The sequence below is a fragment of the Dipodomys ordii genome, unplaced genomic scaffold (genome assembly GCF_000151885.1).
Source record: "Dipodomys ordii isolate 6190 unplaced genomic scaffold, Dord_2.0 Scaffold1, whole genome shotgun sequence".
NCBI lineage: Eukaryota > Metazoa > Chordata > Mammalia > Rodentia > Heteromyidae > Dipodomys > Dipodomys ordii.
In genome coordinates this window covers 67081309-67102156 of record NW_012267217.1, presented here as the reverse complement: position 1 = coordinate 67102156, position 20848 = coordinate 67081309, and the positions used below count along the sequence as shown (strand labels likewise).

The following is a 20848-nucleotide window of genomic DNA, read 5'->3' as shown; positions in this document are numbered from 1 at the left end:
AAAAAAAAAAAAAAAAGAATCCAAAGAACTGATAACCAATTAATAAATGGGAAGATGAACCAAACAGACACTTCTCTAAAGTACAAATACAGAAAGAAATGTCATCAAGGAAATGCAAACTGAAACAACACTGAGGTTCCCTCTTACTCCAGTCAGAACGGCTATCATCAATACCACAGTAGCAAGTGCCGGTGAAGATGGGGGATGGGGAAGGATCCACTGTGGAAACTGGTGTGGCGGTTCCTCCAAAACTAAAAACAGAGCTAGGCATGTAATTCTAGCTACTCAGGGGGCGAGACAGAGAACGGTGAGTCAAAGCTGGCTCAGGTAGAAAAGTCCAAGACTCCATCTCTAATTCACCGGCAAAAAGCTAGGCTGAAGGTGTGGCTCAAATGGTAGAGTGCCAGGTGTGAACAAAGAAACTGAGCAAGAGGGCCGACACTGCAGCACAATTTACCACAGCCAAGCCACGGTCACAGCCCAGAGGCCCTGCAACTGTACGCGGGTCACTAAACTGTGATAAATATATTCATTTGCAGGGAAGGGAGGATCTGATCTGGCACCATATTAAGAGAAGCTAGGTTGAGGAGGACAAAGGTCACATCTTCTCTTATATGTGGCTGCTAGACCAAAAATATAAACATATACGTGAACATATTCAAGGTCATGTGTACATGATCAATGTGACAAAAGCATGCCACATGCATGTGTGCTATTCCATGTGAAGTCCCTTTAAACAACTAGCATGCACTTTGACAAAAATGAGTGCCTCCTGACTGGGGACAGGACAAGTACAGTCAAATAGAACAATGAGGCTTGCTGAGACCAGATAGAAGGGGAGGACAGGCCAAATCTCACCAAGATGCATTATATACAGAAGCGGGACCCGTGCACATGAAAACTCCTGGTCCGATTAACTGAAGCGAATAGAAAGTGGGCAAGATACTCCATAAGGCAAGAAACACAATGGGCTAGTAAAGACATGGCAGACAAGGCCACTTGTCCCTGGGAAATGACCGATGACCCTTCCTACCAGGGGCTGCTGGGGGCAGTCACGCAGCCTGGTCAGTGGAAAGTGTCTTCTGAAGGGCAACCTATCTTTCCTGTGACTCAGAGGCGCCACACAGGTGTTGGTAAAGAGAAAGGAAAAGTACAGCAGATGCGGGCGTGACAATGCCCGTGGCAGTCAGACACCTCGCTCGCGTAGGGTAGGGGAACCAGGAAGTTATTCGGGGGGGGGGGGGGGGGAGGGGGGGGGGTGGGGGGGGGGGGGGGTGGCAGAGGGGAAGGGCTGTGATACCCACATCGAGCTGTCCGTCCCAATGGGCACATTTCACGGTGTGTAATTTTAGTCTTCAGCAGAGTAAGCTGGGTTAAGAGTTGAGAAGTCCCTGTTCCCCAGCCCCGAGGGTGCCGCTCAGCTCAGCGGTCCCAGCAGTCCCAGGGGTCAGAGCCGGACTCGGCTTGTTTCATCTCTTTCCACTGGTTCGCTTACTAGTGTTTTCTCTTGTTTTTGTGAGCCACAGGGAAACATTTCCCAGCCTGAATGCAGCTCTGCCTTCCCCCGGATTGCTTCCCTGCTTTTAATCTGAAGAGCGTATTTACTTTCAACCATCAGAGAATGTCCCAAAACCAAGTTCGGAACGTCTCACCAGGTGCAGGCAGAAGCGGGCTGTGGTACCTCCTCCACCGTGACCCCAACATCGTCAGCCTACCATGGCTGAGGCCTGCAGCTCCCTGCGACCCTGGCCTGCACTGGCCAGTTCCTTTGCCCTCTGCCTTGTACTTAGGTGTCAAATTCAAACTTCACTATGTAAGCATTACCTTGATCATTTGTTTCACTATTGGTGTGACCCCCAGAGTCTGTTTAGAAACCATGAACGTGGGTGAGCGGCTAGAGCAGGCAGATCACCGCCACAGCGGCCTTCATAACCAAGCAACTTTCCGACTTCTGGCTGACACCCTGAACACGCTGAGCACACAGCTTTGGGACACAATGTCCCCAGCATGTGTGTGCCCAGGCCCAGCGTTGGCATGTCAATATTTACCAGGCTTTTTTTTTCTTGGTGCCATTCTTGGGACTTGAACTCAAGGGCTGGGCACTGTCCTTTAGTTTTTTGTTTTGTTTTGCTTTTTGCTCAAGGCTTGTGCTCTACCACTTGAGCCACAGCGCCACTTCGGTTTTCTGAGTGGTTTATTGGAGATAAAGAGTCTCACAGGCTTTCCTGCCCGGGCTGGCTTTGAACTGCGATCCTCAGATCTTAGCCTCCTGAGTAGCTAGGATGACAGGTGTGAGCCACCTGTGCCCGGCTACCATGCATTCTTACCTGATGGAATGCAAAATACCAAAACAGAAACAACTCTGCTGTTTTCAAGAACAACTCTAAGCACATCCAAGATGCTGTTGTATATATGATCCCACTATTACAACACTCATGTGATCCTGGTAAAGAGAAGGGAAGAACCACTTCCTGAGCGGTGAGACTGACCAAAATCCAAGCACGTGACAGGAATAAGCCTAGAAAAACAACAATGGCTCTGTGGATACCCAAGGACCAGCAGACCCAGGCCTGGGAAACGGCAGAGCCCTGGCACACAGAGAGCTCTGGGAGACAGAGAACACTTGCTAGAAACACCCAAGTCTGAGGTTACATAGAACAATGCAGTAATTTTAACCACGAGACATGAATTTCTGGAAATACCCTGCATGGGTTAGCAGCACAGTGCGCATGCTCCTCAGAGCTCCCGCGAAGACGCCCCACACTGGACGGTGCGGCCCAGGAGGCAGCCAGGGACACGCGCTTTTACCATCACTCACTTCACGTATCCAGAGCCAGGGATGGGTCACCCCACTGCTAAGAGGGGGGCACCAACCACAGCCTAATGCCCTCCTCATCTCCAAGCAAAGATGGTGCCAGACCAGATTTATCCATGTTAAATGTCTGCCTTAGGGCCTCTGTGCATCTCCACATGGAGTTCTGTTAGCTGCTTTGAGATGGAGTCTCACTGGCCTCGAGCCCAAGATCCTCCTGCTACAGCCTCCTGGGTGCTGGGGTCGCAGGTATGGACCACCACGCCCGGCTGAGCAATTAGAATTGTAAAGTCACCAAGAACATTTGAAATTGGGGTTGTCTTATCACTAAATATTTCCCACAAAAACCAACTCATCCTACCTATGAGAAAACAAGGCCACCGTTTATTCATGGCTAATCACCTTGCAAAACCACTTAATTAGCTGGTGACCCGATACCTGTCACACTGGCCTGTCACACCCTTCGCGTCCACAACACTAAGTCCGTCCTTCCTTCCTATTGTCTTTTGCTGCCCACTTCAGTTCTAAGTTAACAACCCGATCTTTCCATCCGTCAACTGATACCAGAACATCTGTGGACAGCCCGCGGAGGGGCTCCGGGTGCCTAACCTCTGTGGCCTGCAGGAAATGCCACGTTATCTGTCAGACTCACTTCACGTCAGAACAGCCCTTCCCTTCTCTGTCACAATCCTCTGAGCAATTTTAGCTGACAGCATTATGTATCTAAATAATCTCCTTTGGCTATGTCTTAATACTTTAGTTTTAGCTAGTGAATTTCCCACTCTGGTGCCTCTTTACAAACGTTTCTAAGGATTTTCTTGGGGCATTCTAAGAATTTAGAGGTGAGAATTCGAGACGCCTCTGGCTAATTCCCTCCCCGCCCACAGCAGCATTGGATACCCCCCACCCCTGGGAGGGGGTGATCCCTTGTTCCTGGAGCTGCACCTCCTCTTCAAAAGCTCTATCCTCCTATGCTGCCTGGCCTGGCCAAGGGGACACAAGTGCCGCCCAGGGCCGCCTGGAGGAGGGTGGTGTGTATGAGGACAGCTGACTATCTGCTCCTGGCACCAGACACGAGGCTCAAGTGATGAGCCCCCAACTGTCATAGGAGTCAGGGCCCACTTGGTTGGCTCTCTACGAGGAGCCAACTGAACCCCTAGGCAACTGTGAAGGCTCAAATCCCAGGTAGGGGTGACCAGTCCCCTGCGCTTTGGAGCCCACGCTCTCCACCGTAGTTCACACACGCACAGCAGGTGTGTCATACAGGCCAGTGCATCACACATACACCGTGTGCCATCCACACGTCTGCGGCAGGGTGTGTGGAAAGCCTGGGCTCACTTCCTCTGACGCATGTAGCCAGTCTTCATGCGGAATGTCACCAAGTCTTAGCCTTATAAATGCTAAAGGGCAAATCAAGGCAAGGAATATAGATTTGGGCAGACTTCAAAATTTGTTGTTCAGAATAATGACATGAAGCTGAGCACCTGTGGCTCACACCTGTAATCCTAGCTATTCAGGAGGCCAAGATTTGAGGATTGTGCACAAAAGATCAGAGACAGTGCCCAGGTCCAGAGTCCAAGCCCTCCTGCCAAAAGAAACAATGGCATGATTGTGAAGGGGGAACCTGGCAGCAGGGGTCAGGGGTCAGGGGACGTAGAGGGAGCTAAGGACGGACATAAGCCAACTGCATCACATATATGTGTGGCGATACCATAAGGAGACCCACCGAAGTTATTTAAAAAGGGGAAGAGGGAGAGGACAAGAAAGGGTCAGAGCGGGGTGAATTTGGTCAGAGCACAGTATATGCAGCTTGGAAATCCCCTGGACAAGGCGTGGATGTCGTTACCTGGGGTGACGGTGAGCTGAAAGCAGTGGAGCTTGTTTGGATCAGGAAAGTGCACTCTGCAGGTACCTGCAAGGGAAACAGCACTTGAGAAGGTGTGGTGCACAGGGCGGCAGAGCCTCAGCGGGCAGGCTCCCCGGGACCACATGGAAGCCCTCGGAGAGGGTTCACAGGCGGCCTTGCTGAACACCCCCCTTCCTCCCCCCCCCACACACACAGTGTTTGTTACTGATCACACCAACGGGCTCAAAGGGCAAACCAGGTTTTGTCATTTGGTTATCTCTTTCTAACAATTCCAAGTGCAGATATTTGCTTTCAATCATTAAATGGTCACTAAAAATAGACCTTCTCATTCATGTCAAGAATTATGCTACTCACTTGGGAAAGAAGAAAGCATACCTCAGGGCAACAAATATACATTGGTAAAGGCAACTAAACATGGAAAAATCAGTCTGCACACTCAGCACGCAGCCCACACAGACCCTAGCGCGTGGCTGCTGGGGGAGGAGCAGGAGCAACGCGCTGCGGCAGGCGCCCCAGCTGGAGCGTGCACCTCAGAAATTGTCTGCACCATCTATCTCCCCGGCAACTTGCTCGAATTTTGTTGGAGGAATGATGCCACTCAGACAGCAGCATTCTGGGTCTACCAGTCCCCACCCAGAAGTGGCTTAGACCAGGACAAGGGGTCTCCTAGGGGAACATGCATGCCACTGAGGAAAGGCAGCGAGACCCCATCTAAAAGAACTGAGGGCTTGGCTCAAGTGGCAGAGTGCTCTGTAAAGTGTTACATTCACTCTACTACAACTGAGGACTCTTGCTGGGTTTCTTTTTTAGAGTTGAAGGTAATTCAATCTAAAACAGCATGCCATCTCAGATCACATCATGGCTGTTTTTAGCTGAGGAACCGCCATATTAGCTGCACTATGTGCCTTCCCAGTGAGTGTGTGTGTGTGCGTGTGCACGCACAGGCACACATGTGCACACGTGTGTGCGGGCTCTTTCCTCCCGCACCACGCCGGCATGTGTTGTCACTGTTTCTTTGATGACTGCCATTCTGACTGGAGTGACGTGGAATTTTAAAGTTCTGATTTGTATTTCCTTTATAACTAAGGAGTTGAACATCTTCCGTTCACATATTTTTATTGGCCATATAAATGTTTCTTAAGAACTGTTCAATTCATTTCTTACCTGCTGACAGGACTATGTGTTCTTTTGGTATTTGATTTTTTGAGTTCTTACCCATATCCTCCTCCAAAAAAAGAAGAGGAAATTTGGTATCCTGAGTAAGAAAATTGCTCTGTAGTTTACAGCTTTCCTTTATGTTCTGTGTTTGTTCATGCATTACAGGCATGTACCACCACACCTGGTTTGTGTTAGTTCTTCTTTCAAGGATTGATAATCAATCCTGAATTCTGAAGACATTTTGACTAAGAATACATTTTTTATAAACACAATCTAAATAAACATTATACATCAAAAATAAATTTCAAGAAACAACTTAAACCTACCCTCACCAACGAACTGCAAAACCACTCCAGGCCTGCATGCAGCATCACGTTCCTCACTTTCAGTGGCAGTGGATGTGACCACTAACAGGAACAGTGCTGTCTGGAACTGGCTCAGGGGCCTCTCCACTCACTGAGAACGTGGACCTAACCAGACCCCTCCTCCATATATCACTGCCCATTTGGAAAGACTGCAGGATCTCAGATCCTCTAAAAAATTCACCTTTCTGCGTAAAACCAAAATTCATTCCTAACATACATGAAAAATAGGCCACTAAAACATAAAAGCTTTTCTCACGTAATTCATTCAGGGTACTAATTTGACTAAGGAAGCTATACTTACAAGGTAAATTAGCTTCAAGTTCTGCAACTTCTGTAGAAACAAAGAGAGTATGGTTAGTATCAGTCTTTGCTAGTTGCAAATCAGCAATTTCCTCTGGAACACAGAAGGAAATAATAAACTAGATGAACTGAAATCTAGTCTAGATTTTAAGCCATTTAGACAAATGCAGCCAACGATTCTTGAAAATTGCCTTTAGTAATCATGTTAAATTAACATAGAAATGATAAGAAACACAGAAATCTAAAATAAAGATGAGGGAGACTAGCTATAGCCAATAAAATTAATATTCTCTCTGATGTTCATTAAATGTAACATAGTTTACCTCCCCCCCCCCCCGCAAATCTGATTCAGAGTTACCAAGGATCTATTCTTTTCCCAGACCTGTCCTCAAGTTACATTTCTTGGCCTGAGTCCTCTGTTCTTGGGCCTCAACCACCCATTTCCTCTGTAATCCATCTTTTAGCAGACATTTAAATCCAGAACCCTTCTGCAAGAAACAGCTGCAGCACTCCACCAATTCGGCCATCCAAGACTGAGGTCAAAGGCACCAGGCCCACTCTCTCTCTCTCCACCTGCATTCAAAGCAGTGCTAGAAGAATGAGCAAGAACAAACAGGCTCACACAGACAGGATCCTGTGGATGACTCTGAAACCCCCACAAAAAATGTAACATGGAAGTACAGCAGTGGCTCAGGTGGTAGAATGCCAGCCTTAAGCAAAAAAGTAAATAAGAAGACAAAGCCATGAGTTCAAGCCCCAGTACTGGAACAAAAAACAAACGAAAACAAGCACTAGTAAATTCAGTAAAGTTGCAGGATACAAAACTAATACATAAAGAACGATTTGTTCAAAAAATAAATTGTAATCCGGGTGTTAGTGGGTCACACCTGATAGTAGTACTAACTACTCAGGAGGCCGAGATCTGAGGATTGTGGTTTGAAGCCAGTTTAGGCCCCCAAAAAGCTTGAAGTGGAGCTGTGGCCCAAGTGGGAAAAAAGAAAAATCTAACAAACAGCACCCAAGACCACAAGTTCAAGCCCCAGGACCAGCACGCACATGTACACACATACACACGTACAAGTGTACACACACACACACACACACACACACACACACACAAGCTGGGCACCAATGACTCATTCCTATAATCCTAGCTATTCAGAAACAGAGGAACAAGGTTCAAAGGTGGGGCAGGAAAGTCTATGAGTCTTATCTCCAATTAACCACCCAAAGGACAGAAGTAAGCTGTGGTTCAAGTGGTAAAGCACTAGGTCTTGAGCTTTAAAAAAGCTCAGGGATTGTGCCCAAGCCTGAGTTCAAGTCCAGGAATGGCACAAAAGAAAGAAACGTAGAGGAGGAGGCTGCAATGCTTGGTAAGAAATGTACGCATTATCCTGCCCATGTAATTGTAACCCCTCTATACAGTATGTTCACAAATAAAATTAAATTAAAAAAATTAAAAAATAAATAAAAAAGAAAATTAAAAAAAAACAAATATTTTGAGGCATTTACTGAATATGCTGTGACAAAGAATACTTGTTACCATTTTCCTGAGTTAAATCGGGACCACTGACTTTCTTCCAACCAGATTAGATTTCCAAAGTCTATTAAGAAAAATTGTTTAAAAGAAAGAATCTGTGTGCTATGGTAACTAACAAACTATCTCTATGAGAAAGAATGAATGGACAAATATTTTAATGGGGAGGAATTATGTTTGGTATATTTATACATATTTCATATCTCCATATCTTTACATATATATACACATAGACATGTATATAGATAATGCATATATATACCAACAGGTATATGTACATACAGATATGCATATACATACACAATATATATACTCTTTCTATATATGCTGTATATACTGTATTTTTATTTTCATATATATAAATATAAGTATGCATTATCAAAAAAAAAGAAAGAAACGTAGCTGGGTATGGTGTGGAGGTGTCACAGTGCATACCAGCCGCTTATTTCCTTGGGGAGAATCTTACTGATTAGATTTTGCTCTACAGCTTTGTAAGGAATAACTCAATTATATAAAATAGATCCACTTTAATTAAACAAAGGAGTCAATGGTTTCTTGTGAACGCAGGAGTGTGTACCCACCACAACAATCCTATAAAAATCCCAGTGTCCGGGCAGTAACCCAGACCTGCCGTATCCATGGGTCTGGGAATGTTCTGGGCCTCTGAGTTGATTTTATTCTCTCAGCTGTCTCAGTCTGTGTGGCCTTTAATAACAAAAATACCTGACATGAGTGGTTTATAAAGAACAGGCACGTCTCATTCACAATTCTAGGGGCAGGGACCCTGCAGACGTGGTGTCTGGTGAAGGCCAGGCCCTTGACTATGCTTTCTTGCCATGCACTCACATGGGGTCTCTTCCTTACGGGCTCGAGGCCCCTCCAGGAAAACCCCACCACAGGAACTGCCTCCTCCCGCCACCTGGCCTCCTAATGCGGGCCACTGCTGACTGAGTTCCAATACACAAATGTTGGGCCCCAGCCACAGGTGGAATACATCGCTGCAGATTTTTTTTTGGGGGGGTCCGGTCGTGGGACCTTAACTCTGGGCCTGGGCACTGTCCCTCAACTCTTTAGCTCAAGGCTAGCGCTCTACCACTGAGCCAGCTTCTCAGCCCGCTGCAGATTTTTTTGTCATTAAAACCATGTTCAACATAAAGGAACTTAAAAGGAGCTCTTTCCTATGGGATATAGACTCACTGCACACACCGTCGGTCACTGAAATCCCCACATGAAGGTTTTGCTTGAGTCCTCACGAAGGAGGGCGGAGCCTTCTGGTGAGTCCTGCCAGCCAGGGCCCTGCAGGCTTGTGGCCCAAGAGCCAATGCAGGCAAAGTCTCAGGACTTCAATAACAATGCTGGGCATTTTAGTCCAGCCCATAGTAGAACACAGACCAAGCTGTCACACTCCTATTGGAGCTGTCACAAATGACACATCACTTCAAATGGTGGCAAACAGACACTATCACCTTAGAGCCAACACAAAGGAGTTGGGGCTGGGCTGCGAAGCAGCTCAGTGGTAGAGTGCTTGCCTCGCATGCATGAGGCCCTGGGTTCAATTGCTCAGCACCACACAAAAAAGCTGGAAGTGGTGCTATGGCTCAAGTGTAGAGCACTCGCCTTGGGCTGAAGAGCTGAGGGACAGCACCCAGGCCCAGAGTTCAGACCCCACAACTGACAAAAAAACAAAAACAAAAACAAACCAAAGGAGAAGAGGCCAAAGAAGCAAGCTAACTGCTTCCAAGCCTGGAGAAGTGAGGCTGCAGCCTTCCCGGCCCTGTGAGCTAAGAGACCCGACACACTTTTCCATCATTCAGGTCTCGCCCACGCCAAGGCACTAGCGCCACCGCGCGCAGCCTCCGGCTCCGGCTCCGGCTCCGGCTCCTGCTCAGCAGCCCAGCCCTTCTCGAGGTGCCTGCATCTTGCACAACTAGGTGGCTATGCAATTTCCTTCTGAGACACTAAGACTCCTTTTCTTTCTCACTAAAGATAAAACCACAGCGCCCTTGGGAAGCAGCCATACCTCGAGAGCAGATGAGAAAACCCACTTGCTCACTTTGGCAGCCCCTGGCCTCACCGCCCTCCAATGGAGGGCCCCGGCCGCCTCCTCAGCACCACCAGCGCCACCCATTCTTCCGGGTGGGAGTCCTCAGCACGCCCCACCCCAGTACCTGCACTGGCCGGGCACTGGGGTTGCACAAGAAATGGGGACACACTGGGGCTGGGAAGGTGGCTCAGTGGTAGAGCACTTGCCTTACATGCCTGAGGCTCTGGGTTCGATTCCTCAGCACCATATAAGCAAAAAAAAAAAAAAAGGGGACACACAGCATACTCACCTCAGAGTGGCAAGGGCCTGCCGTGGGTGCCAAGAGTCGGGGAGCCTGGCATCCCCCAGCTGAGGAAGCTTGCCAGCGGTGTGCTAACCTGAGCCCGAGCCCGAGCCCGAGCCCGCCCTCCACCCTGTGGACAGGATTCGGAGGCAGAGCCTCCCGAAGGTGATTGGGCTCAGATCAGGTCACAAGACAGAACTAGTGTCCTTAAGAGAAAAGCCAGACACTGGTGGCTCACACCGGTAATCCTAGCTACCCAGGAGGCTGAGATCTGAGGATTGAGGTTCAAAACCAGCCAAGGCAGGAAAGTCCATGAGACTCTTATCTCCAATTAGTCACAAAAAAAAAAAAAAAAGGAAGTGGAGCTGGTAGAGCGCTAGCCTTGAACGCAAAAGTGCCCAGGCTCTTGAGTTCAAGCCCCAGGACCGGGAGGGAGAGAGGGAGGGAGGGAAGGAGGGAGGGAGGGAGGGAGGGAACACAAAAGCAGGGACAGTGCCCAAGCTCTCAGTTCAAGCCCCAAGACCAGGAGGGAGGGAGGGAGAGAGGGAGAAAGGGGGGAGGGAGAGAGAGAGAGAGGCGGCCCCCGACACCGTCCACCTCCCCAATGGCACTGAAGGCCACAGCAGAGACAGCCATCTAGGAACCTGCTCCTGGGCAGCTCTGGAGCCGGGCCGACGTGCGAAGTCATCTGTGGCAGGCATCCGGAGCGCCACGCCACCTTCCTTCCTCTGGACCAGCACTTCCATGTGCAAAATGTGTGATACGGCACACTTCACCTGTTGCCAAAATGCTGCAGCAATCTGACACTGTAGCCAGCCGGACCCGGCGTGGGGAGCAGGGCTCCAGCTGACCCTCCTCTCTCCCCTCCTACAAGCCCCGCTGGAATGGCAGCACATGGCCACACAGGATGGTCCTGCAGATACAGGGAGGCCCCGACCCAGGGCACAGGCACCGGAGAACCGGAAGGTGCGGGTGAGCCCACGGCGTGCACTGCAGGGAGAGAGCCGGAGCCCGCCCTCCCCCTCCATCTCCAGCTGCCCTCGCCGCGGCCCTCACCGGGCTTCAGCTCAACTCCAGCCCACCCGGTTTCTCTGAGACTGACCCAGGGATGGCTTCCGCCATACCGCCCGCGCTTCCCGGGGTCTTCTGGGGTCGCTGTCTGTTGGGTGAGCAAGAGAAAGAACAGGAGACAGATGCTCGGCTGTCACATGATAACATGCCAACTCCACACCGATGAGGAAGCAGCTAATTCTCCCTGGGGACAGGGAACACCCCACACCCCAAACGTGATGGCCAGAAAGCAGCCAGGCAGCTAGGACCAGCCCGCACAGGGAGAGCAGACAGGCAGGCAGGCAGACAGACGCAATGCTCTTCCAGGGACCTGGCTCCAGCAGTCAGGCCGGGCTGCGTGACACATGTCTCCGGGAATGGCTGCTGCCAGTGCCGCGCTGGTCCCAGTGCAGCGGAGACCACGTCAGCCGCCCCAGGGCAGGCCAAGGGTGTCCAGGGATCTGGGGCGGAGAAGGGGTGCTCACTCTTGCCTGCCATCACGGGCCGCGCCGCAGCTGCCCGCCCCGGAGGACAGGCTCCGCCCGCAGCGGGGTGCATGGCTGCCGCTCAGCAGGGCAGTGCGTCCCTTGGGCTCCCGTCTGGGGCGCCGTGCCGTGGACGGCATCACGCCACGGTGCGCCCCCCACATGCCCTCTTGGTGGGGACAGTGCCACACGGCCTTGGTCCCCAGCGGAGTGTCTGCGCCAAGGCTGCGGCGGGGCCTCCTCACAGCCAGGCCTTCCTGCCCCCCCGCCGCCCTAGCCCCACGCACGGAGCACTCCTCCACGGCCTGCGCCCACGCTGGAGACGGCGCTGATGGCATTTAGTCCAAAAGACACAGACCTCACAGGTCAGGAGCGGGAATCACATGGAGCTTGGGAGCGCAGCGTCCAGGGGAACCCCACTCGAGGCCCCCGAACAGGCTCTGGCCTGCAGCAGAATAGATTCTCCCCATGAGCACCTTCTGCTGAGCCTGCCGCCCCACGGCGTGGACGCTGCTGTCCCCTGCAGCACCAGCGGCACTGGCCTGACCCTGTGAACGCTGCCCGCAAGGCCGACAAGCCACCGGAGGACAAGCCAAGCAAAGCAGCTCCAGAAGCAGACCAGAGGAGCATGCTCCCACACCTGCGGTCCGGGCTCTGCTCTCAGCTCCGGCCTGCCTGACCTCTCCCCAGCACCCACAATCCACCCCGCGGCCAGCCCTCCGCCCAGCAGCCCGAGGCAGATGGAGCAAGGGGCCTCGGGCAAGCCACAGAGCTGACCCACCGGCAGTTCCAAGTGTCTGGGGCTCCACATCAGTGCCCAGGAAGAGGCAGAGGAGGCTCTACCTCCCTCGGAAGGTCGCGTGAGGGCAAACGACTCGGCAGGGCCAGTGGCACTGGCCCATGGGGCTCCAGGAGTCTGGCACTGGCAGATTCAGTGGTCTCCCCTGGGCTCTGGAAGGTTCTGGAGCCCCTTAAAAAGTCCGAGGTGAGCTGGGCACTGGCTCAGTTGTAGAGCACTTGCCTTGCATGCATGAGGCCTTGGGTTCGATTTCTCAGCACCACATAAGCAGAAAAAAAAAAGGAGGAAGTGGCGCTGTGGCTCAAATGGTAGAGTGCTAGCCTTGAGCTGAAGAGCTGAGGGACAGCGCCCAGGCCCAGAGTTCAGGCCCCACACCAGACCAAAAAAAAAAAACTGAGGTGAGCCTCAGCAGAAACCAATCCTCCTGCCTTAACTTTGTACTTTCCAGACTCCAAAATCGTGAGAAAGAAACATGTATGGTTTATACATTATCCAGCCTGTGGTCTTTTGTTACAGCAGCACAAATGTCTGTTCGACAGTGTCTAACAGGCCTGGCTCTAAGCTCAATGACCCAAAGCCGCTCACTAACCATGGAGAAGGCAGTGCCACACTGGGACGGTGGCGCTGCCAGCTCCTCCCAGCTGACACCTGGGGCCTGAGGACGGCACTCAAACGCCCTTCAGCCCAGCTGCCGGGACTCCCTGGAGCCCCGCACAGTGCGCGGCCTGCGGGCTTGCCCTGCAAATGAGCCCCAAGGCTAGGCTGAAAGAAAGAGCCTCAAACGCACTCAAGTTCACCCAGGTGAGGTGCTCCAGGCACACCCTGCTTCTCTGACCCTCTGGGCAGGCCTCTCCCACTGTGATGGACTCTGAACATAATCGACTGAGCAGGTTAATGACCAGACATGAGCTGTGGCTTGGGAGACTTCATCTCTGGGCCAGGGCACTGTCCCTGAGCACTTTTTGCTGAAGACTAGCACTCTACCACTTTAAGCCACAGCTCCATTACCAGTTTTTGAGTGGTTAATTGGAGATAATCTCATGGGGACTTTTCTGCCTGGGCTGGCTTTGAACCACTGTCCACAGATTTCAGCCTCGGGTGCTGGTGACCTGTGATTATCATTCTTCAGTCAATCATCATCAGCCTGAATGGGCATGCAGGTAAGTCAAGATTCTTGGACAGGGGAAGCACAGGAGGACACCCCGTTACAGTTTTTTTCTCCACCCCTCCCCCAGTTCTGCGGTACTCTATCTGCAAATGCTGGACAGAGCAGCCAGAAACTCCAGCTCTCCGGCCCCGATTCCTTTACAACACACAAACGCTGGTTATCCTGCAGGATGCCAGTGACTCACATCTGTAACCCCAGCTGCACTACACAGGAGGCTGAAATCTGAGGATCACAGTTCAAGGCCAACCCATGCATGAAAATCTGAGACTCTTGTTCAACACTATTCAACCCTTCTTTGTGGCCTAACTACTTACTATACATGCAAGAAAAGCAAACTGTAATCCCTACATCTGGGAGGCTGAGATAGGAGGGATGTGAGTCACAGGCCAGCCTGGGCTCTATCGTGCGATCTTATTTCAAAAAACACCCAGGCACTCACGCCTGTCATCCCAGCTACTCAGGAGGCTGAGATCTGAGGATCGAGGTTTGAAGCCAGCTAAGGCAGGAAAGTCCATGAGACTCTTATTTCCAATTAACGAGCAAAAAGCCAGACATGGAGTTGTGGCTCAAGTGATGAAGTTTTGGCCTTGAATAAAAAAGCCAAGCAAGGGCTGGGAAGGTGGCTCAGTGGTAGAGCGCTTGCCTTGCAAGCCTGAGGCCCTGGGTTCGATTCTTCAGCACCATATAAGCAATAAGAAAAAAGCCGGAAGTGGCACTGTGGCTCAAGTGATAGAACGCTAACCTTGAGCTGAAGAGCTGAGGGACAGCGCCCAGGTCCAGAGTTCAGGCCCCACAACCGGACCCAAAAAAATAATAAAAAAAAAAGCCAAGCAAGAGCATGCGGCCCTGACTTCAAGCCCCATGCCAGACAAAAAAGTCAATAATGTTCTAGAAAATTTAAAAAAAGGGGCTGGGAAGGTGGCTCAGAGGTAGAGTGCTTGCCTTGCAAGCATGAGGCCCCGGGTTTGATTCCTCAGCACCACATAAGCAAAAAAGAAAAAAGCTGGAAGTGGCACTGTGGCTCAAGTGGTAGAGCGCTAGCCTTGAGCTGAAGAGCTGAGGGACAGAGCCCAGGCCCAGAGTTCAGGCCCCACGACAGGATCCCCCCCACCCAAAAAAACAAAAAACAAAAAGAAAATTTTAAAAAATACAAGCTCTTCAAGGACAGCCCTGCTTCCTCACCTCCTGGGGCCCTCAAAGCTCTGGGAAAACTGGCTCTGCATCTAAACACCTTTGCTTGGTGAACGAGCAGGAAATGTACAAAGACGCCCGTGAGTGCATGTTTTGCACACACATACACACCCACATTTGGCCACCCTTTCCCAAATATGGCCAGCACGGCCAGAGGACTGACTGCAGGCTAGGACCTAACTTACCACTAGTTCTGTGATAAGGCCTTCTCAGCTGCACCCTGAATGAAACCGGACAGCACAAGGAAAGGCTCAGCCCTACTCCCTCCCTTTCAGACTGAAAGGCTGAGCTGCTTCGTGAAGCAGGAAGACAGATAACCAGGGTCTTTCTACTTGCTTCCCACCTCAGCGGGTCCCAACAGCGCCCCCTACCGGCTGCACAACACAAGTTCTTCCACTGTAGGTGACTTCAAGTAAAGGTTTCCATTCAGCAAGGAGCTGCTTTGCACCCCAAAGAGCCCTGGGGCCGGCTCTATCCCACCTTCAGTTCCCTGACAAGCGAGGGTTACCTTTAACAAGCAACTTGTCTCTCACGGAAACTCTCCGCGTGGAGTCAGACGCAGCAGCAGCTGTCCGGGGCCCTTTGAGACCGTCATCTCGCTTCAGTTTGCTTGCCAGCGTTAGCATTACTACCACCTTTACTCTGGAAGACAGGGCGAGAGCGAGGTGAGCAGTGCGGTTTTGAATTCTCTAAAATTGGCTATAGGAAACTTTACACACATCGGGGTAAGCTCTCTAGCGTAAGCAGGGATTTTAAAGGGAGAGTCGAGAACCTCATGCTCACTGGACACCCACCCACTGGTGTTCTGCCCGGGGATTTTGTGGCGCGTGTGATGGGGGCCTGGTCTACAGCTCCACCAATATAGGAAGGGGACCCAGCAGCGAGCTGGGGAGGAGGGAGAGGGGGAGCAGTGGCAGCGGGGGACGTGGGGAGAAGGCACGGCAATGCCTGGCTTTCCCTCCGTCCTTGGCAGAGGGGCAGAGCCTCAAAGAACCTCTGCACTTGTCTATGCTTCGCTTCATTTACATCCTTTTTTCTAGTGCCAGTCCTGGGCTTGAACTCAGGGGCCCGGGCACTGTCGCTAAGCTCCTTTTGCTCAGGGCTACTGCTCTACTTGAGCCACGGTGTAGACTTTTTTTTTTTCTTTTTGTAGTTTATTGGAGATAAGAGTTTTATGGACTTTCCTGCCCCAGCTGGCTTCAAACAGTGATACTCACATCTCAGCCTCCTGAGGAGGCTAGGAGGAGGCCTTGAACCAACAGCACCCAGCTTTTACTTAAATGCTTTGCGGTAACAGCAATCATGAGTAGCATATAATTAGCGTCTCTCACTAGATTCTCTTCTGGGCTGTTTTGGGCCTGTGTGACTCAAGTTCTCACTAAAAACTCCCCAGGAAGGAAGGCAAAGCCCAAACACAGGAGACACCCAACTACCCACAAGAAGGAACAAAAAAATGCCACTGACCTTTTGTTAAGACTTAGAGTTTTTGTTTTTTAATTAGAGCAGTTTTAGACTCACAGCGATGTGGGACAGAAGGCGTTTCCCACGGTGCCCTCCGCCCTTTCTCCAGGACAACACCCCCCTCCCACCAGAGACATTCATTTGTTTCACGTGAGCAACCTATGTGGATACACTGTTGTTACCCAGAAACCACAAGATACATTATTAGCAGGTGGCCAATTCTAACAGGGGAGTTTCAACATAAACTTCATGGAATGGATACTTTGACTGGCCCACACTTCACCACACCCATTCAATACATCCATAATTCAATTCCTCCCTTTAGTATCATTCTTTTGGTGGCTGACGCTCAACCTCTGTGCTACAACTTCCACTTCCCAATACCATTTCCTCTCAGTACCACTTCCTCCTAAAATGTGATGATCACATGTCACATAAGTGAATTATGTGACCTAAGCACAGAAGCTATAGTTGGACACTAAGACACCAAAAGCCAAAATATAAAAATCCTCTTTTTAAACCATTTTACCCAGGCTTCTTGCAAGCCTCTCAGACTATTTTCACACTATTTTCTGCCTATCTCTCAAAAGACTTGTGTAAAGAAAACAAGACACGAGGACAATACTTGGTCTTTGCCATACCGAAGGCTGCCATGTTGGGCATGGTGACACATCTGTAATCCCAGCCCTCAGGAGATAGAGGGAAGATCAAGAGGTTTGGAACACCCTGGGCCAGACAGCAAGTCCCTTATCTTACTTAAAACACAAAACATACCGCCAACACCACAAAAACACCCAGTCAGCAGTGGTGCAAATGCTTAAAAACACAGCAGCGCCACACATCAGTGTGTGTGTGCGAAGAACTTCTAAGTCTGGGAAGGGCTCCTAGCCCTACCCATCCCACTTCTTTTACCAAGTACACGGGGCAACGTGCCCAGAGGGGAGAAGCCTGGGCTAGCAGCAGCACCACACAAACTCTTGCTTCCATCTAGAGGACCTAAATGAAGGCCAAGGCTGATGGGCCACATTTATTACTATGCCTCTATAAAGTTGAAAAAAATGAAACCAAGCTGGGTACTGGTGGCTCACATCTAATCCTAGCTACTCAGAAGGCTGAGATCTGAGCATCCCATTTCAAAGCCAGCCGGGGCAGAAAAGTCCATTGTCTCCAATAAGCCACCAAAAAGCCAGAAGTGGAGCTGTGGCTCAAGTGGTAGGGCACAAGCCTTGAGGGAAAGGCTAAAGGACAGTGCTCAGGCCCTCAGTTCAAGTCCATTACTGGGAGTTTGAATGCACATGCGCACACATGCACATGCATACATGCATGCACACACACATGCAGTGAAAACATGCTGCTAATAGTTTTTCTAGTCCTACTCTGCCCTGCCTTCTCGTGGGGAGCTGCGTGGAGGCTGGCCGGCTGCGAACACGTCCTCACCCCTGGCAGGTGGTGTCAGTTCATGAGGAGACAGATGGTGAGGGCGCTCCTAGGGACTTCAGCCCACAGCTGCCCACCTCTCCAGCCTGCACACCCCCATGATCTGTCAGGGACCCTTCGAAGGGTTCCCGGACCACATGGTGGCGTTTGCACCCTGGCCAGGCCCCTGCCTGGGGTCCCACCCCAGCTGAGCCAGGCCTGGCCTGTGTCTAGACTGGGGCCTCTCTGTCCCCTACACCCTGTGGACACCAGCTGGTGGCCCTCAGGCTGCATCCTTCAACTGGGGATTAGTCTGAGACTCGGTGCCCACAGGGACCACCAGGTTTTTAATCCTCTGCTCACTTCAGTGTGAGAACAGAACAGTGTCAAGTCAGTCCAAACCAAGGGACCACAGTGTGGCACTCCAGCTCCTGGAAGTCCCGCACAGAATGGGAGGAGGACCTGCTTAGAGTGGGCCAATCCAAGACCGCCCCCCCCCCCACTGCAGTCTGCGGAGTGGCAGAGCCTCACTCAATGCCCAGGATGGCGGCCTCCTGGCTGGCTATGTGGTCCTTCCTAAATACACTGGCACTGGCTGCAAGTACAAAAAAAAAAGAACACATTGGTGTTTTGCCTTCCGTGGAAAATGGTAGAAACTCACTGTTCTAACATTCTAACTTGAGCCTAGAGTGATCGCTGCTGTGGTCACCGGAATCACCGTATGCCCCTCTAGGGACAAACCAAGGGCCAGACCTGAAGAACACGCCAGCACGAGGACTCAGGCAGAGATAATGATCTGAGCTCTGGGGCTGGTGAGCGTGGTCGCCCTTCCATACCCCGCACCACTTCAAAGCCAGGTCTGAAGCCACACTTCCCCTTTCCCCAAAACCACGCGCTCAGAGTGCGCAGCATTTGGGGCCAGATGGGCTCTTCTCAAGGGCGCGCTGCGTCTCGAGGTCCTACAAGTTGCCATTGGCCCGGTGAGCTTCCTCCGGGATGGACGGGCCTCCTGGGTCGCAGGCCTCGGGAGCGGCGTGGCCAGCATTCCCGTGCCGGGCGCGGGGGCCGCCAGCCCGGGGTGCAGGGTCGCCCCGCACTCACAGCTCTCACCGCCAAGGAGATGTCTCAACAGGAGACGTGGAACGCGGGTCACCAGAGCGGTGGGCTTCCCCTCCCCCGGCCCCCGGATCGGGACACGGAGCCCACGCCCGCCACGCGCGGCCCGGGAACCGCCTTGGGGCTCGGCCTTCTTCACTCCCACCAGTTACCGCGCCCCTCCGGCTAGGCCCCGCGCCCGCCCGGGTGGCAGGTCCGCGGTGCGTCCCAGGGGGTAGTGGGGAGAGCACGCGTCCCGGTCCGGAGAGAGGGGGGAGGCCTGCGTCCCGTTCGTGGGGGGGGGAGCACGAGTCCCGGTCGGGGGGGGGAGGAGGAAGGCCCGAGTCGTGGGGGGGAAGGGGGAGGCCCGCGTCCGGGTCGGGGAGCACGCGTCCCCGGGTGGGGGGGGGGGGAAGGAGAGGGAGGCCCGCGTCCCGGTCTGCGGTGGGGGGGAGGGTGCGGGGAGGCCTCTAGCCCCGCCGCCAAGCTCGCTCTACAGCTCCGGCCTCCAGCCCTCGGCCCAGCGGGAATCCCGCACCAGGCGGCCGGCCTCCCCGCCCCGGCTCCACACCGTGCCCGGGCCGTCTGACGGACGGGTCCCGGCCCCGCCCGCGACGCCTCCCCTCTGGGAGAGCAGGGCCCCTCCGCGCGCGGGGACCCGACCCGCCTCGGCCGCGACCCACGGGGACAGAGCGCGGGGAGGGGCGGCCACACCCGATCGCTCCCCGGCCGCCGTCCCCGCCCCGGCCGCCGTCCCCGCGGCGCGGCCCCGCCGTCCGCCTCGCCCGCCGCCCGGCCTAGCGCGGCCCCGGCTCCCGCTGCCCCCGGCCCGTCGGCGCGGTGACCTTGCCCGGCGCCCCGCGGGCCGCGTCGCCGCCGCCACGCCCGGCGGGCCCGGCCCGGCCCGATCCGCGGCGCCCGCCACCCGGTGGAGCCGTCGCCCGCCGCGGGCCGCTCGGGTCGCGGGACCTGTCGGCCCGGGCCCGGCCCCGCGTCCGGCAGGAGAGCCGGCGGCCTAGGCGGGGCGGATCGCCGCCGCGACCCCCGCGCGCGGTTCCCCGGCCGCGCGGCCCGCTCACCTCAGCACCCCGAGACAGGCGAGGCGGGCCGGCGCCCAACACCATGCCCGGCCGGCGGCGGCGGCGAGACGCGGGCCTAACAGCCGCACCGGCTCCCGGCGGCGGGACCGGAAGTGGCGGGGCGGAGACTCCGCCGCTCTCGCCCGCGGCGACCGAGAAGACGGCGGGCACTTTAAAAAAAAAAATTCAAAGCCGCCGAGAACTTTATTTGCACCCCGACGTGCGAACAGCTGCGCGCGCCGGTGGGGGCGGGGCCGGACGACAGCTCCGACCTCGCTCATTGGCTCAGGGCGGGGCCTGGGGGCGGGCAAGACCCAAGCCCTCGGTGATTGGCCAGTGCTGGCTGGGGCGGGGCCTCCCGTGGAGTCCGAAGCCGGCGCGCGGGAGAACGGGAGTTCTGCGTGGACTTCGTGCCGCCCCTAGTCCGGGCGCTCGGGGTGGGGGCCGGGACCCCCGCGTGGCCGCGGCCACGTCGGAACCGGGCCCTCACGTGGGTGGAGCTGGGCTCCCGCGTGGGCCGAGTGTCGTCTGTGCGCCCAGCCCGGGGTCGCAATGCTAGTGACCGGGCCGAGCGGTGCGGGGGTTAAGGGCGTGGGGCGTGGGACGAGCCGCGGCCACGCGGGGCCCCGAGTGATTGGCGGTGGCCCGGCTCCGGCTGGCGCAGGCAGTGATGCTCTGTTTTGCTGCCGGGAGCAGGGGTTGAACTCAGCCTGGAGCTTGCCTGCCCCCCCTTGAGCC

The 20848-nt window shown here is 53.6% G+C and overlaps 1 protein-coding gene across 3 annotated transcripts in view; it reads right to left on the bottom strand.

The window, feature by feature from the left end:
- Window positions 1-20236, bottom strand: part of Ube2f (ubiquitin-conjugating enzyme E2F (putative)) — a 40472-nt gene extending 20236 nt beyond the window's left edge. For all 3 annotated transcript variants that reach the window (XR_001174851.1, XR_001174850.1, XM_013011255.1), the window contains exons 1-4: window positions 20111-20236; window positions 15568-15701; window positions 6504-6533; window positions 4659-4724 (exon numbers count right to left, since the gene is read on the bottom strand). Coding sequence is in view for 1 of the 3 variants with exons in the window: in XM_013011255.1 (XP_012866709.1) it covers window positions 4659-4724; window positions 6504-6533; window positions 15568-15685 (214 nt within the window). In the remaining 2 variants the exon portion in view is untranslated. The remainder of the gene's footprint in view (window positions 1-4658; window positions 4725-6503; window positions 6534-15567; window positions 15702-20110) is intronic.
- Window positions 20237-20848: the final 612 nt, after the last annotated feature.